The 17902-nt window shown below is 42.2% G+C and overlaps 1 protein-coding gene across 4 annotated transcripts in view; it reads left to right on the top strand.

Moving 5' to 3' along the window:
- The window catches only part of LOC146860839 (synaptotagmin-1-like), a 343159-nt gene that overhangs the window by 107064 nt on the left and 218193 nt on the right, over window positions 1–17902 (top strand). The window contains exon 1 of one of the 4 annotated variants that reach the window (XM_085644803.1): window positions 14209–14321. The exons of the other annotated variants lie outside the window; for them this stretch is intronic. Within the exon in view, the coding sequence (XP_085500929.1) occupies window positions 14246–14321 (76 nt within the window). The 5' untranslated portion in view covers window positions 14209–14245. Of the gene's footprint in view, window positions 1–14208; window positions 14322–17902 lie in introns of those variants that run through there. 4 annotated transcript variants of the gene reach the window in all.

Genomic DNA, 17902 nt, shown 5'->3' with positions numbered 1-17902 from the left:
TGTACTCTTTCCTAAATTAGAGTTTTCCCATTAGATGTGTAGTGAATTTCTGTGAAAGGAAAGTGATATGATGTTTCTTGGGTTAACTGAATTACCCAATAGGCAAGTGAAGATTGTATTTTACCAGCTACTGTTGAATGTATTTGATGTACTGGAATTAGTCTGTATGTTCTCCACAGAGACACTATAAAATAGTGCAAATATCATCAGAGAGGTCTTCTGAAGAAAGTGCAGTTGGTATACCACCACTACATTGGATCGATAACATTGAGAGTCAGTGCATGGAATGACCACCCTCAAAACATCAGAGCCTCCTCCTCACTTCTGGAGTTCCACAAGTAGCTGAAGACCTGGCTTTTCGATTAAACACCAACTGCACCACACAACTGCACAATTGCCAAACCACCTGGATACCCTCATGGGTGATTAGTGTGTTATACAAATCGACATAACATAACCATCCAAGTCTATCTAGAATAAGTAAAAACACCTCTTGATACACGTTCCAGCGTTGTTATAGCTCAAAAGTGAGGCATAGATTTGTCCAGATATTATGGGCTGAATCATAAAGGTAAATATAGACTTTTGTGTAAGTTTCCTTCTTTTTTTTTGTGTGTTTTTTTTTGCTATTCACAAACTTCGAGTTAATAGTAACTTTACAACTGAGGAGACTCCACAGTCAGGGCGGAGAACTCTGCATATAAAAAGGTGTCACTGAGACACATGAGCCCACATGGGAGAGCGAGTCTTCGAGAGTTTGGGCCGACGGAGATTGCTTAGCCGCACACATGTTAGTAGATGTTGACAACACCAGCATTTGCTCCTCACGGGCTTGGGCCAGAGTGGGGGCACCGGTGGCTCCCTCTTCACCATTTCCGGATCCTCTGTGTCTATGACTCCACCGGGCCATGTTCGATTACACCCGCTTGAGCAGTGTGCTTGCGTCAAGGTCTCGTACCACCCAATCCGAGGATTCCACTGTCTCTGTTAAGAAATGGCTGGATATTTTGAACATTACCTTCAATTTAGCCGGGAGCAGCAGCGGGTAAATTAAGTCTGCCAATTGCAGGTGCTTCTACACTCCCAGAAATTAGGCTCTACAGCATTCTACTTTTAGGGTTTAGTCCGTAAATAGAAAGACGCATGCATTCTCATGCACGATGGGTCCAGTGACACAGACTTGGCGCAGGATGGTCTCCTTGTCTCTAACTGGCCATGACTGGCCTTGAGGGCGCCCCAGGCGGCGACCATATCACTGGTACCCAGTGGCTTTGCTCCATCAGGTAATCTGGTGACAATTCCACAGGCACCACCATGCGCGTCAGCCATGCCTCAAAGAAGAGTCCAAGCCCTCCGCACCCACAGAAAAGCAAACAATTCACAGATTATTTCAGCATGATCGTCCTTTAGAGTCTTATGCCCTGTTCTCAAGCTCGTGGACCTTGGCCGTGAGGCTCTTGACTTGTACCTCCAGATCAGTCACCATGGGTCTGAGCATTTTGAGTGTTCTTTCAGGCTTATTGATTCAGTTAGTGAGCGTCCTCTGGTCATCCCGTGGTAAGCTTAGTTCCACCGCGTCCACTCTGCCTCACAGATCTTGTCTTGTCGTCACAGTGGTGGCAGGGATTTGGTGCAGTATTCCATCCACCACTGTTGCCGACGGCACCCCCTGTAAGGTTGTCAGGGCAGCTGGATAAGTGGTCTCCAGCTCCGTGCGCTTCTACTGCTGGGGGTGCCCCATGTCGGATCCACAAATGCCGTCACCTCTGTAACAATCACATCAAGTCCACAGAGATGCAGGGACAATAACAAGGGGCAGAAGGCGAGCCCCTAGCAGAGCACCATCAACTTCTTCTCATTGACCCGCAAGTCCCTTGCTCCCCATTAGAGGTGTCCTCAGTTAGGACGGCACGTGCAGTCATCAGCAATCACCCAGTGGGCCCCCACACTGCTGATAAAAGCACTGTCCAGGCGGGGTTCGTGGTCCTACCGTCAGACCTCTGATGCAGCAGCTCCAGCGCCAATGAGGAGTAGTAACAGCCGCAAGCAACCCCAGCCTCAGTGCCCCACCAGGAGTCAACCAACACTTCCAACAGGCATGCAATCTGGACCCATTAGGACCCTCCCAAGGCCCTCCACCCTTGTCTAGACTGCTGGAACACTCTAGGACCCGATTTGTCCCTCCAGCCCTGTCGCATCAGGATGAGTGGACATAAGCACTCCAACTGTGATAAAGCCGCAAGGGGGGCCAGTCTGGCCAATCTGGGCTGCAAGCCTCCTACCCCCAGCCTCCAGTGCTCCCTAACGTGGCCAAGGCAGGCCTACTATCCGGTCTTCCACCTGCCAGTGATATGGGGGGAGGGGGAAAAAGATAGGCCCCGCAAAGGGGAGGCAATTCCACACCTGGGGGGCTGCTACAAAGTCTGACCCCTCTCAGGGCTTACCACTCATTAGTGGTGGCCGGGCCGCTAATCCACAGGTGAACGCCGGAAAACTGCCCACAGCTGGCGGCCAGGGCGCGTCGATGCTGCATCATTAAAGCCCTCCCAGGCCTCCATCCTCATGTCAGCGCGACAGGTGCAGCAACATCAAAGCCTCCGTCCCCCCCAAGTACCCTCCACTACCAGCCAGTCTCCAAGGAAAGAGTGCGTGGGACACCGGCGCTATCTTCTCAGCCCCACGGGGGCTCACTAGTAGGGCCTAGCAGTCGGGCCTGGTCCCAATGGGGAGATTCCTGCCTCGCTATCCCGCAGGAACCAGAGTGTTGGTGATATGTTGTGAGGCTGCCGCCACAACCGCTACATTCCTCGCGGCCCTCCTCCACTCCAGCCGGCCTCAGCAAACAGGTCGCCTGTCCATGAGCCAACAACAGTCTCCGCGCCACCCCTTTGTTTCGTTGCCACCCAAAACGCAGCTTGGTGGTTACCGCTCGTCACTCCCCGTTGGCTCCTCCCCTGCCAAGGATGTTATGGCATAATGGCTGAACTCTGTGGAGGGTCGCCTGTCTGGAGCGTGCTTGCAACGCACCCGCCATCTTGCCTGGGCTGGCCATGATCCCTTGCAATGTTATTTTCTATTTTTCTAGACCATTTGTCATCAGCCCAGTGCTGTGACATTTTGTACAGCAAGTGTGCATGTATGCATTTAAATTTCTATTATCTAAATTTTTTCTATATGAATAATTATTTTCTTATTATATTGTAATAGAACAAAAATTGCCTTTATATTTTACGGTTCTGCTTTAAGAGCTTGCATCTGTGCCTCACTCCTAAAGGGAATCACATGTGTAAAAGATTCATTGTCTCACCCTGCTAGATATACAACACAGGAGCTTGCTTGGTCGCCCATTTGCTTACATATTTTTCTCTGGGTTTTTCAGTAGTGAAGGAGGGAAATGCTTGCATTATTATCTCCTTGCCCCAAGGTTCATCTCTTATAAAAACTGGAGGCTGGTCATCCTCTGCAAGGATGACGTTAAAAGCATCTGACAAATGAGACCGAAATACAGTTTTCCTTTTGAGAAATACATTGCCCTCAATCAGTAGTTGTAATTAGAAAGTGTGTCTAGAGGATTTACATGTCCATCTGGTGCAACTTAAAAGCCTGATGAAATATTGTCACTTCTGCTGCGCTGTTCGAAGCGCTGCTACCCAAGCCCCAAACTGCATAAGTATCGATAGCCACCAAGGCATTTTTTTTTGCTAAATAGTGTTCCTTTTTCCTCTTCAAATGTAACTTTGAGTCCAACTCTTTCTCTTTCTTCTTTATAGTAACTTCAACTTCAGTGCTGGATCACTTTTCTTTTTAACGCCTTTGTTCTTTCTACTATACTCAGTCTATGCATTCCTTTCTGTGCTTTTACTGGATCCAGAGTCATGTTAAGAACAGGAAGAATGGCTTTATGTATACAGATACGGATCCAGCCTTTTCATTTCATCACTGTCTTTCAAGTGATATCCACCCAGCTGGTCTGCAATGAACGGCATCCAGTCCTAGTTTTCCGTTTTGATTTTAGCTTTTTGATTCCTGCGATGCAGCAGACACTGCAAACCTCTGCTGCTACTTGATATATCGGAGTTCATGAATACACATCATTTTGCAAGACACATGCTTAACTCATAATGGGTCTACCCTTTGATTTGTAGGTGTGTATAATGTAACGTGTGCCTGGACATGTAACAATGATTTATGATTCCCTACAATATTCATAATCGTGGCTAGCACACTGTACAACTACTAGCCACGTTTTTGGTGCTTCAGAGATCAGCCGTGTAAAGATGAAAAGCTGATCTTTCCACTTGGACTCAGACTTGTGAGAATCAGGTTAAATGCGGCGATCTTAATTGCCTCCCAGGTAATTTCTGTAAAGATCACTCCCATAAACTCCCAGGCATGGTGTGTGAACTTAGAAAGACATCAGCAATCAAATCAATCCATTGCATTTGTTAAGAGCGCAGTTGCTGCAAACAAAAGCGTCCCGCCACTCAAACCAGACAAGAGAGGGCCAACAACATAAACTTTATAATCAGGCTGCATCAGACAACCAGGCTTCGAGTTTTCTTTAAAGATGGCCAGCGACCATTGCAGTTTCGGTGGCAAACTGTTTACTAGCTTGGCTGTAAGAACTGCAAATGATCTTCCTCCATGCCGTGTCTTCAAGAATTTTGGAATCCGCATCAAGCAGAGGTTATTAGACCTTAGTTCTCTCTCTTGGGTAGAGGGAGTCAGTCTATTCTTCAAATAGTGCGGGGCAGCTCTGCTGAAAGCTCAGAAGGCCAGTGTCTGAACTCTGAATAAATCTGACCACTGTGTTCTGGATTAACTGTAGTCTGTGTATCGAGCCCACAGGTAGCCAGACACCATAGGCACCATAGTCGTTAAATACAATGATTTACTTTAGTCCTAGATTAATGTCATTCTTACATAGTCTCAAATACCATGAATGGCCTCAGAGTGGTAATACAATCCATTGCCAAGAACATATGGATTTCCTGATAGCTTACACATTTTTATTCACTATTTTGGACACCATTTTTAAAGAACTTAATTAAGTGGTATTCTCTCATATCTTTGTATCTGCCTCACAATTATTTGATGATAAACACCAGCCTTCTTCCTTCATCTTATGCCCACAAAAAAGGTGCATTTTTCTTATTTATTGTGTCATAATAAAATCACTGTCAGCCAAAGATATCTACAAAGCAACTAAAGAATGAACCTCCAAACATTACTGTTCATAGATAATCCTAAAGACCATGGGTACTCACAAACATTTGCCCTGGGGCCGCAAAGTACAGTCTGTGGTGTGCCAGGCCCTCACTGATACCAGCAGGGTGCCAGTAGAAGGTCTGGGTGTGTCAGGGATTGTGTAAGAAGGTGTAAAAACCTGTTAAATAAGCAGGCAAGCATTTATTTGCAGGTTAATAAATACTTGACTTTTATTTAACTTTTCTTTCTGAACATTGTTGCTCAGCAACTAAACAGCAGCTTGTGCTGCTGTTCACCAGGGGGGCGGCATGTAAAGGTCAACAGGGCCGCAAGCGGCCCCCGGCCGGATTTTGAATATCACTGCTATAGAGAATGTGGGAGTAACTCACCTTTCCTCTCTTAACAAATCCATTCTTTGAGTAATGCATCCACAACACAAAAATCCTAAATAAGGATGACATGCTATGTATCAGAAGCAATGCACAACAATATCACAGAAAGTGACATGACAATTATATTCTATTTGCCAAGTCTGGTGGCTTAGTGGACTAATGCATCCACTCCAGTGGTCTGTGTTTGACCTCATGGGCACAGGTTCAAATCCCTGCGGGTCCACTCCTACTTTCTGAGGTTGACAAAATGAGTACCATTGAGTTGGGGAACAATAAACATCAGTTATTCAGCGCCAAGATTCTCCTTTTGGGGTGAACGTGTGCTTTACAAATACACGTTATGTTATTATAAACCCAAATTTGATGGAAATGTGCATTTTCCCGACCTTGTCTGTAAAGGTTTATTATATTGTTTATTCCCCCATGGAGTATTCTATTTAATTACCTAGACAGGAATATATATTTATACATTTAATACTGTGGGCTCTAATTCTGTGTTCACCTACAAAAACACTGCCTCTGTTTTACCCTCTCTGATGCTGAACACTCCTGTGGCTCAGTGTCTTTCTTACTCCCTCCGCTTTTCTGTTCCTTCCCATCACCCCGCTCCAGGTTGCTGCCAGTCGCCCACAGCTATTGTCTTTGACAATGCTTATAGAATTGTGTGGACCAGTGAAGGCAGCTGACCATCTTGAAATGTTATTTTTTATCATTCCAGATGGTTGTTGCAAATTGCATGTAGATGCAACATGGTGGCCATCTTGAAAGTATACAAAATAACAGACATCTTGGAAGTATACAAAATAACAATTCAGGAATGCCGGCTGCAGCTCCTGGATTTGCCATTGCTCATGATGCAATACTTCAAGCATTGGCAAAGCCATAAGCGGCAGCTGTGGCCATCACCCATCAGCCCAGGAAATTCCATCACAGCACCCTGCACTCTTCTCCCCTCCCAGGACCTACTTAATGGCAGCTGCACAGCAAGGCAAGCAAGTCTACATCTTTGTACACCTTGACTGTGCCCAGCACCAGGGACCCTGTTCTGCATCACACAGCGAGATTCTGCAGCCCTCATTACGTGGCTAGACTCCGGACACTGTTCCCCCAACTCCTGCTGTGCCTCACACCATGGTAGGAGCCTTCACCTGCACCCACTGCCAGTTCTCCAGCAGCCATACACCCTCACCCCCACACAAATACTAACAACACCCTCAACACCCCTTCTCAACACACACGCCACACAAGCACTAACAGTGCCTATGCCCCACCATACACAACAGGCCACAGTAAACCCGTATGTCAACACACACTCGCAAGCATGCTTATCAACACACAATTGCTTGGCAAACACAACTGAAATATGGAAACTACCGAGTAGCAATGCACCTAACATTGTCTTTATCACAGACACCTGGCTCAACCTCTCATCGTCTCCGGACATCACCATAGCAATCCCCGCAGGCCACAAGATCTTTCTACAGGAATGCCTTCACTGTAAACAGCTAGAAAGGAAATGGAGAGTCAGCCACAACATCACCAACAGAACTACCTACACGGCTGCACTCAGTCACTATCACCTGAAAATAAGAGACACCAAGAAAAAAGCACTAGTGGACGTCCTCAAAGGAAGCTCCAGCAGCTGCAAGGAGAACTTCTCGAACATCAAGGATCTGACCTCGTCCTTAGCCACTGTCACTAACATGCTGCCTCTCAACAACTCTGCGACAACCTATCCAACTTCTTCCACAGCAAAACCGCAGACATCTATAGCAATTTTGCACACCAACTCAACCTCAGAGAACTCGTTGCTAACCGACTCACAATCAACCAAGACAGCCACCTGACAGAATGGACAACACTCATCAGAAATTACACAGTGGCAATCTTGCAGAGCATCCACTCAGGGGCCCCAACAGACCCACGCACCCACCACATCTATTATTATTATTATTATTATTATTTAATTTTTTAAGGCGCACAGCTACCCTTAGGATTCCCGGCGCCATCAGACACAGGCAGATTGAAGGAAGACAATTGATTGAATAACCAGGTTTTCAGGCTTTTGCGGAAGTTCATAGAGTTGGCCTTATTCTGAAGAGACGTAGGGAGTGAGTTCCACAGAGAAGGGCATAGGCAAAAGAAGGATCGGCCACCCATGCGCGACAGTCTGGTCCTAGGAACTGAAAATTTGGCCTGGGTGGAAGAGCAAAGAAGGCGAGGTGGATGATAGGGATGGACTAAGATGTTTAGATACTGTGGCGCTGTACCAGATTTGATTTTATGCATATAACTCAGGGCTTTGAATTTGATGCGATTCTCTACCCTGAGCCAGTGAAGTTCGTGGAGCGAGCCTGAGATGGAGGCCCTTCTAGGGATCTGACAGAGTAACCTGGCCGCCGCATTCTGCACTACCTGTAGTTTATGACTCACCTCCTTATTGGCTATAAATATCTACAACCTGGGAACATCACCAATCAGCACCACCCTGACCCACACCATGAACACCTCCATCACATCCACCACTGTACTTGATGAATGAAAACTTGCAGAAATTAACGGCCTCCTCATGAATCCCAAAGCCAAACGGAATCAACTGAGCAACTTTCGTCTGACCCATCTCCATGCTTCCCTATCCTGCCAAAGTGATTGAGAAGGCCATCAGCAAGCAACTCGCAACACACCTCAAACTTTACAATCTTCTAGACAACACTCAATCAGTATTCAGAAAGAACCACAGCGCCGAAACAGCACTCATCACGGCCACCGATGACATTAGAATCATCCAGGATGCAGGAGACAGAGCGGCCTGCTCGACCTCTGTGCTGCCTTGGGCACTGTCTCCCATAACACCCTTATCAGAAAACTCCACAATATTGGCATACAAGGATGAGTTCTCAAATGGACCCAAAGGTAAGCCTACCACCCTTCACATCAGGGGCCAAGAAATTGATATGTCCCATATACATCCAAACAACTTCACACGTGCCAGTACTGATACCAATTCAACATCTCACACCATGATCACACAGACCACTTAATATGACCATATAATTCATTTTTCATCTATTATTTCATCTATTTTTTCCCCAAGAATGCTGGATTGTATTATTCATCCATTAAAACATCGATTTATCTCAAAACGTAACACAACAGAGAGACACACAACAACATTATTACATTTGATAACATTCTTTAAAACAAAACATTAGACCATACATTAATATGTAAACCTAATACAGAGATCTTAGTAGCTATGGTTCTGTGATTTCTAAAGCTAATTTATCATTTTCTTGTACAAAACACAGCCCTTTAGGCTTTCGTTTCAACACCCTGCTTGTATAGTCCTTGAATAAAGGCAAAACCAAACAGTGTACCAGTTGGGCTCAATATACACCATTATGAGCCTCCATGGTAAATGCTTGTAAAAAACACTTGTTTGGAATAACAGCAGTCATTTGTTTGTTACACGCATTTACCACAGAGGCTCATAATGTGTATCAACAGAAGTTATAATTGAAGAGTTTACATCGCACCCAAGACATGAAATGACCTCCCTCAACACATCATAGTCTCCAGTTCACTTCTTGAGTCCCGCAAGGAGCTGATGACCTGGCTCTTCGTATAAGCACCATGGGGACCACAAAACTACACACCTGTCCAAACACCTCTCGGGTGATCAGTGCACTATACAAATCAATATAACATAACATAACATCTTGGATTATTATTTTCACTACTTCAAATATAGTCACCAAGATGTGTTGAGACGCAACATGGCAAATGTCTTGAAAGTATAGAACATATCATTCAGCCATCTTGGACCATTATTTTCTATACTTCCGTAGTGCAGTGTTGCCTCTGAATGCAATATCGCAGCCATCTTGAAAGTATAGAAAATACCAATCCAAGATGGTCTCCTACCACTAGCAATGGCAAAGTGAAGTTGCTAGGGCCTGTTTTGTAGAATTGTGCTGATAACCATACAGCTCCTAACTGTAAAGCAGTAAAATCTGATGTTTACTCTTCTTATACTGACTCCAGCTCAAGTCCTTAATTGTGAGGCAGGTAATTAACAGTTCCCTATTGCCCACACTAAGGACCTGATTCACGAAGAGGTAAACTTATTGTTTTGTTGAAATTTACAATGTTTTACAAAGCTATGGTACAAGTAGTATCTTTGCAGCTGCGGAGTCTCTGCACTCGTGGGGAAACTCTGCACTTGAAAAGATAGGCAGTAGTAACGATGCTACTCGTAAAATTGCCAAAAAAATTGTAAATTTACACAAAAGTGTAAGTCTACCTATGTGAATCAGGCCCTTAATTAATAGGAAAGAAGTCCTTACAAACAGTAATTAATAAGAAAGAAGTACTTGTTCATGCATAAGTAACATTGGCTGAACAAATTGCTTAACAAGATACAAAGTTAGTGCTTTTCGTTTATTTACTGGGGATAATCCATGAGATTTTATTTGTTTGAAAAACACTTTGAAGTAGAGAAATCTTTTCAGCAGAAACCTTTAAAGTAATATTTTTCTTTCAGAGCCACAAACGGCAGCTTTTGAGACTTCTGGCTGACGTTTTATAATAGTGGCATGAAAAATATATATTTGGAGTGATCAATATTTTTTTAAAAGGTTCACACCTCAACTGCTGCTTTTATCTAATTAGATCTTTTTCCTGAATTTGGACACTTTTAAGTCAAGCCTCAGAGACTGGCTGGATGGCCCAAGTCTCTGATCCCAGGTTATGGACCATAAAGGTCTGCAGACACTTGCAACAAATTTACTATAGAGCTAGACAGTGTGACCAATATTATGACTGCTCGTAAAATGAATTTGACATAGCTGAATTTTGTGTCAATAACTAGTATTTGCATGAGGTACATGGCTAGTTAATATAGGTATGCCAGACAGATGTTGGTGTTTCAGAGAGGAAGCCAGGTACATACAGTCATATAGATCTAACTTTTTCTGTAGGACTCTAGAATCCCTAAGTGCCTGGAAGGGTCCATTGTACCAACAAAGCGAATCTGTAGCTCTGGGCCTTCACTCCTACATCAGGGAGCTGATTTTATGTGATCCCCTATACTTTAAACAGCTACCTGAAAAGTAATTATGTGGAAAAGGTGGTCCGCTCACAATTAAGAATAATAAAGTATAACTTTATTATAAGTATTTCTTATAGTAGGAGAAACGTCCCAGCCACCTTTGTAATCAACTTCCATCTTACCCTGTCTCAGGATGCACATTTTATACTTCTTATGGAATCGTTTATGGAAGGTTGTGATTTAGGAGTTAAATCAATACCACGTATTCTTTTCGATCAATAGCATGAGACTATCCCTCTAGAAGCTGTTTCAGGAATCCGTTTCAGCTTTCAGTCTAAGGAGCCCTTTGTGCTTCTGTTTTGTTCTTGCTAACTATTGTTCATGACCTGCTGTGTTCTGTGTGTCTTACTCTGTATGCATTGTTCCTTTCATCCTACCCTTTATTGACTTATTTCATGTCCTTGGCAAGGTCTTGCGGTCAGAAAACAAAGCCTTCCCTTAATCCAATTGTTCCATAAATCTCCATTATTCAAGACTTAAAAATATCATAGGACTCAGAATTGAACATTTTATAGTGTATGGAAACAAAAATGCTGAGGAGAGTGTCTGGTTATTATGAAAGATATTACTGCTGGCCCTGCATTTAATTACAAATTATTAGCATTTGGAAAATTTTCTTTCAGAATATCAAGTTTTAACTTCAGTGGTGTGTGCATCCATTAGCCAGAACTCAGGCCTGTGTCAATAGGGAAACTATTGACAACAGTTTGCTATCTGTTGCCATCTAAGTTAATTTGTAGAAAGTTCGTACAAAGCACTAATAATACACTACACAATATAATTTATTGGAGTGCTTCGGTTTGGCCTGTGAGTGAGGATTTGGTTGTAAGGATAAGCACATGTAATCGTGTAAATTGACCACATGCTCATTTCAAAGTGTTCAATGTGCAGCCGATGTATTTAAAGCTGCTGGACATTAGAAGTTCACTCTCCCAATGAGTGTGAAAAGTGAATATATTTAAACGAGTATTGTAGATGAGGCACATGGCATGCAGTACAAAGGTGATGTGCACTATTTTAACAGTAACTTTATGAATACCTACAAAGATTTAGTAATGTCAAGTCAATTAAAAAAGATATCAGATGACGTTGAAGTCAGTCATCTACTCGACTGTCCCGTCTGTTTCACACCCATCATGGGGCGGAAAACTGCCCCACCTGTGGTCACAAATGACTTGCAGATCACCCTTCCCCGAGGGAGCAAAGCTCCTCTCATTTTGTTTAAGTTCAATGCTTGACACCAGCTCCTATGTTGCCCTTCGCCCCGGGTTACATCCACTTGGTTTTCCATGTCATGCCCCTGGCTTAATTCATTTTTAATTACTCAGAGCTCAAGTAGTCCATATTGGCCATTATTCATCTACATTCAAACCACTGGCTCCCTAATGATTCTCGCTCAATTCAGCACTCTTTAATCTTTCTATTCTCCCTCTGGATACACTCATCGGGTCTTATTGTTTCTGTGGATGTCCCAAGCAGATGACATGCAGCTTGTGTTGTCAATCAGAAAAGACACAAAGGATGTCCGAGACTGTCTCATGGAGGAATTCCACCTCTTAAAAAATTAGACTGAGAAGAAATGAAAATTCTGATCTATCAGTTCTTTGACTTGGTGGCTCTTTGAACGTGTGGCTCACCCACCCCACCCATAATGCATCCACTAGAAATGTAGGTATTCGTTTTCGACAACAACCTCTATTTTGAAACTAAAATAAACATACTGCTAGCCCCATGTTTTCTTCTGCTTTGCAATCTACATGCAATTGTGCTTTTCTCCCATCCCGATCTCGCCAGATGCTTGTTCAGGCAATCTACTATCTCGCCTGGACTACTGCAACTCACTTTACTTAGGATTGCCACTTTATCTTCTGCTGCTGTTGAAACTCATTCAGAGTTCAGTGGCTCTTATTATTCTGAGGTTTCATACATAATTGCCTCTCTCAACCCATTTTAACCAGCTCTGTTTGCACACTATTTCGAGAATAGAATTTCAGGACCCTTTCTATCTGCCATTGGACATTTTATCATTCATACAGCGTTGGCCCCAGCCCCCATTACGGCAGAGGAGACTCACCCCCTGCTGCCAGTGCAGCAAAAGTGAAAAATAAAATGAATTACCATTTTATTTTTCCCTGCAGTGTTTGTGGTGAGGCATTGCTGCTGACTGGCAGCAGGGGAGTGTGCTCACTCCAGGTTACAGTGCGCATGTCACTTTGGCCAGCTGTCTTGCGACAGTCACCCTCACATGAGCAGTGTAAACCTCTCCACCTAGCTGTCTCAGTCAGCTGGGTGAAGAGCAGACAAACACTAAACAGACAACATAGACAAACATAAACAAGACCACATAACAACATGAATAGTAGCCCAGAATCGCACACTCACATATTCAAGAGTGACCTGCCTAAATTAGGCCCTTATGGAAGAACTTAGAAAAATAGGCAAGTTATCAAGAAAAAATTATAACATATGAATCAAGTGTCAGTCACAAATTTTTCCATTGAGAGCGGTAACTGCTGATCCAAGAAGAGACGAGGATCCTCAGGACGATGAAAGGACTTGGGAATACCATCTTTCCATATTCTCATAGTAGATGGGTCAAAAAGGCCATATTTAAAACCACAGTTTCTTAGTTGAGGTCTGACGTCCAAAAATTTCTTGCGTATTTTAACAGTTTCTTTAGCGAAGTCTTGGTGTAAGAAACTTTTATGATCGTTCACCATCAAACACAGGATCTCTCTTGCTGCTTCCCAAGTCATCACCAAATGATGACTACGCAAAACCTTGAAGATCATTTGAAGTGGTTTCGTATGGCTTGCATTATGATGTGACGGAATTCTATGTGCCTTATCAATTTCTAATTTTTCTGGGAAAGTGAGGTGTAAAAGACCAGGTAACAATTTTTCTAAATATTGTCTACAGTTATTGCCTTCAACATCTTCTGGCAAATTAAAATATGCAAGTTGTGCTGTCTTTTGCGATTTTCTAAATCTACTCATCGGCAATATTTTTGCTGTAATAGGCATTAAACCGTTGATTTTGGATTTATTATCCTGAATTTTTATTGCATTGTCAGAGACCTTCATAGAAAGACTAGCCATGTCTTTGCGAAAATTGTTAATATCTGACGCAATATTTTCTGTGTTGGAACAAACTGCTTGCAATTCTTCTAATAAAAAGTATAAAGAAGGTTCCTCAGACTCTACAATTTTTTAATTGACTGGTGGAGGAGAGATATTTTGTTCGCGTTTGTTAGTAACAACATGCACATTTTTCCACTCCATTTTGATTATTAAACTGCAATAAGAACAAACGCAGATTAAACTGAAGATGTAGGAAGAAATAAATGACATGCTCTGTAAAAAGAGACTGTTCAGCAGCTAAAACCAGCTGTGAATGTGGCTAAGGCCTCAGCCGTGCCCTTTCCTTCTAATAACTCCACCCTTCTCACAGGAAACTTCGGCAGCACCTTACTTGCCTGACCGGTGAAAGGCTGAAGAAGGGAAACACCTGCTAAACTGCACAAAATGGCTCAACAATGACACCATCACAAAGTGCCAGCCATACACATCACCCAGGAGTAAATCCAAGCAGGAAAACTCACCAGATACATGGTAATTAATCAGCAATAAATCAGGCTTCATGGAGGTTTACCAGTAGGTGGCCATTTTTTTCGCGTTCAGCCTTTCTTTTTGCGTACTCGCGCAATCCCCAAGAGATTGCATTTCTGAGAATTAGAAAACGAAAGAGCTGGAGTTTAAACCATTTTGCTTGTGGTGTCAGGAATTTGAGGAAGTGTCTTTCTGACATCAAGTGGAGTGATTGCACAAGCCTTAGTGGGTGGATGCAAAAAGCCGGGCTTGCACATAGCAGGAGATGTGGCTGGAAAGTCAGATCAAAGATATGGAAGACTGGTATTGTGTAAAATAAAGCAAAAAACTAGACCGCTTACCCGTCTGGGCACTTCTTGGTCATTCTTAGCAGTGGCAGTATTTAAGTATCATACATCACTATTTGCATGTAAACCCTGAAGAACATTGCAATGTCTGAAGAAGCAATTAATTATGTGAAGGGTGTTATCTGTTTCCATCGAATGCTCTAGTGATGTGGGATTATGACAATGGCTGTCTTCTTGCATTAAATATATTTTGAAGAATTGGATAACCTGCACAAAAACATATTTGAAATATTATGGAATGCACAAAAGAAAGGTAAACATTTTTTATTGTGAGGATCCATGAATTTTCTCTTGTTTTTCCAGTGTCAGTAATTTTCATATTTTCCATGGGACTTTCCTTATTAGTAAAATATCCCCATGTTTGCACACAATCATTACTTTATGCCAATTTCTTAACCCCTCATCTATAAGGCGACTATGTGCTTATTTCGCTTTACTGTGAATAGTGTTAAAATAGGCTTATATAATTGCCAATGCCCATTACTTTTAATACAAAATGTTAAATGCTTCTAAGCAGTAAAGTGCTTATGTGCAGTGCTTTTATGCTTGGCCAACTTGTAGATTTTATATTCTGTTTCATCACTTAGTGGGATATCAATAAAGTGCTTCTAATTGTTTTGATGATTCCTATATTCCATTTACTTCCGAGTTAAAAACATTTTTCCTACTATAAGGATAAACTTGACAAATTGTCGGATTCAATGGATTACTTTCCCAGAAAGGTTTAAAATTATTGACTGTCGACATGTTCTCACCCCTTGCTCATTAAAGGTGGGGTTCAGAAATGCTTGCCTTTCCTGTAATAGACCAGGTCAAATACACACAATGGGGCAGATTTACAAGCCCCTTGCGCCACTTTTGCGTCACTTTTAACATGGGAAACGTGACGTAAAAGTGGCGGAATGGGCTTGTAAATCTGCCCCAATATGTATAAGTGTTTCGCAGGCAAACCCACAAAGTCTACAATTGGGCAATGGCCAATTGCATATCCATCTCGGAGTACCATCCATTGTTGGATATTGACCAAATCTTAATTTTAAAAATATATCCCTAATAAATGGCTGTAGTAGTAAGTAGAGGTGGGGCTCCTTTTTATTAAAAGAAACAATAATCGTCTAGGTGTGTTTTTTTGCTAAAGTTGCCTCCTTGTCCTACACCAGGGCTAGAATAGTCATTGATCGATTTAAAAAGTGTTTTAAAGTATTTTTATTCGTATCCAGTAAACCGTAGGACTGGAGGTTAAATATATTGAAACTCTTGGTTAAAGGAAGCCTCCACCCACGGGCATAGTCAGATTTAGCCAGTTCTTGCCAACACATATTTGTGAGACTGCCAGGGGCAGATAAAAATATGTGATATAAGCTTTTTAAGAATGCTGATTGCCTAACTAAGGATTGACTCCACATGCTAAACTTCAGTCGGATATATGCATTTCCCATATTTTTAAGGATCCTAAAAGTTGATTTAAAATCCTTGATTTGTAAGTTATCTAAACGTTTTGAGTCCTTGCCTCGAAAAATTACAGACTTGTAGGCTAATGCGGGAATCATCTTGGCCTTCATAAATTTAACTACATGTTTGTGACTAGGACATGCAAGCTTATCTCCCAAGGTTCTAAAGGCAAATGCAAGAGATGTGGCTTTTGCCTTTAAGTTAGTAAGATTATGTTTAAAGGATATCCTATCGTCAAATGTGATTCCCAGATATTGACAGGTTTTTACTGTTTCAGTCACTAGGCTATTCGCTTTCCTTATATGCCTACTGTGTATAGTTGGCCAAATCGTTATCATTTTAGTTTTTTTTAATATTCAGTTGTAGGCCATTTGCCAGAATATAATTATTAAAAGAACTTATTAGCTGCTGGAGGCCTAGATGGTTGGGAGTAAACAATAATGTATTATTGGCATATTGCAGGTAGTTTATGTTCAATCCAGCAAGATTCGGTGAATGGGCATTAACGTGCTGTAAATATAAAGGTAAATATGCCATGAAAAGATTAAAAAGACGAGGAGCTAAAAGGCAACCTTGTTTCAAACCGCTAAAAGTTTTAATACGGCGGATAGTGCAGGTGACGTCACCAATTTTCACCTGGACCCAAGCATTTAAATATAGCAGAACAAGCAGAGTTGTTTCCCTGTGTTAAGTAATTGTTGCTTGTATCCTGTGATGCAATAACAACTATTTTTCTCATTTCAATGTTGCTGTATCATGCCAATAAACCCGAATTTGAGCATTGCACTGTATTAGCATATATAGTGCTTAATTTGTAAAAAAAAAAAAAAGTACCGGGGCTCCCATCACGAGGCCATTGCACCTTGCATCACCCATTGCTTCTGTCAGCGCTGCCAATGACAATACCAACAAAACTACTCACTCACACTCCCACAAGAGTGACAGTTCAGTCTATTCCATAAGAATGGCTTGGGCAGCTGGTATTAGTCATTTTCAATGTATATTTCATTATTAAACAACTGCTGTGCTCATTTCTAAATTAGACAAACAGCGACACCATGTGGCAGACCGTCTTAAGAGCCGGTGTTGATAATTAAGTGAACTGAGAATATGCATGAAAATGAATATATTGTTTATTCATGCAGTTGCCCTAAAATCCACGGGCTATTAAGCCACATTTATTTTCACTGCCATGGCATCCATCTATAATATATATGCAGATGCTCAGAGTGAAATATGCTGTTTATTTACATTTGTGAGTGTGAGGAGGGGCCAGTACTAATGAGAACAAATGATGCAAAGAAGAGGTGGGTTTGGAAATTAAGTACAGCATAGAAAACCATTGAAATTCACAGATTTTACCACTGTTAAAGGCTGAGTTATGGTTCTGGCTCAAACACTGCAAACTGAAATTTATCAGTTCTGGGTAACAAAGCACACAGGCAAATGCCTTTAGCTTGTGGCATAAAGCACCAATTTCCCAACACCATAAAAACACAAAAACAGTTATTTAGAGAATAGCACCGCAGATGGCATGAGTTATGGTGTGTTGTGCGTTTTATTTTATCATAACTGGCGTATTTCTGTGGTTTTTTGAGTTTCAGTCGGAACCACTCAGTTTCTAATTGTGTATATATCAGTGAATATTTATTTATAAATATATCATGACTGTGTTTAAGACTGACACCTCCCTTTAGGGGCTGATTACGATGTCGATCAGAAAAGCTCCTTATGGCATTCGGTTCGTCCTTCAGACCAACCGATTATGATAATCTGAAACCTTTC

The sequence above is a fragment of the Triturus cristatus genome, chromosome 3_1 (assembly GCF_964204655.1).
Source record: "Triturus cristatus chromosome 3_1, aTriCri1.1, whole genome shotgun sequence".
Taxonomy (NCBI): Eukaryota; Metazoa; Chordata; class Amphibia; order Caudata; family Salamandridae; genus Triturus; species Triturus cristatus.
This window is presented reverse-complemented; position numbering and strand designations above follow the sequence as displayed.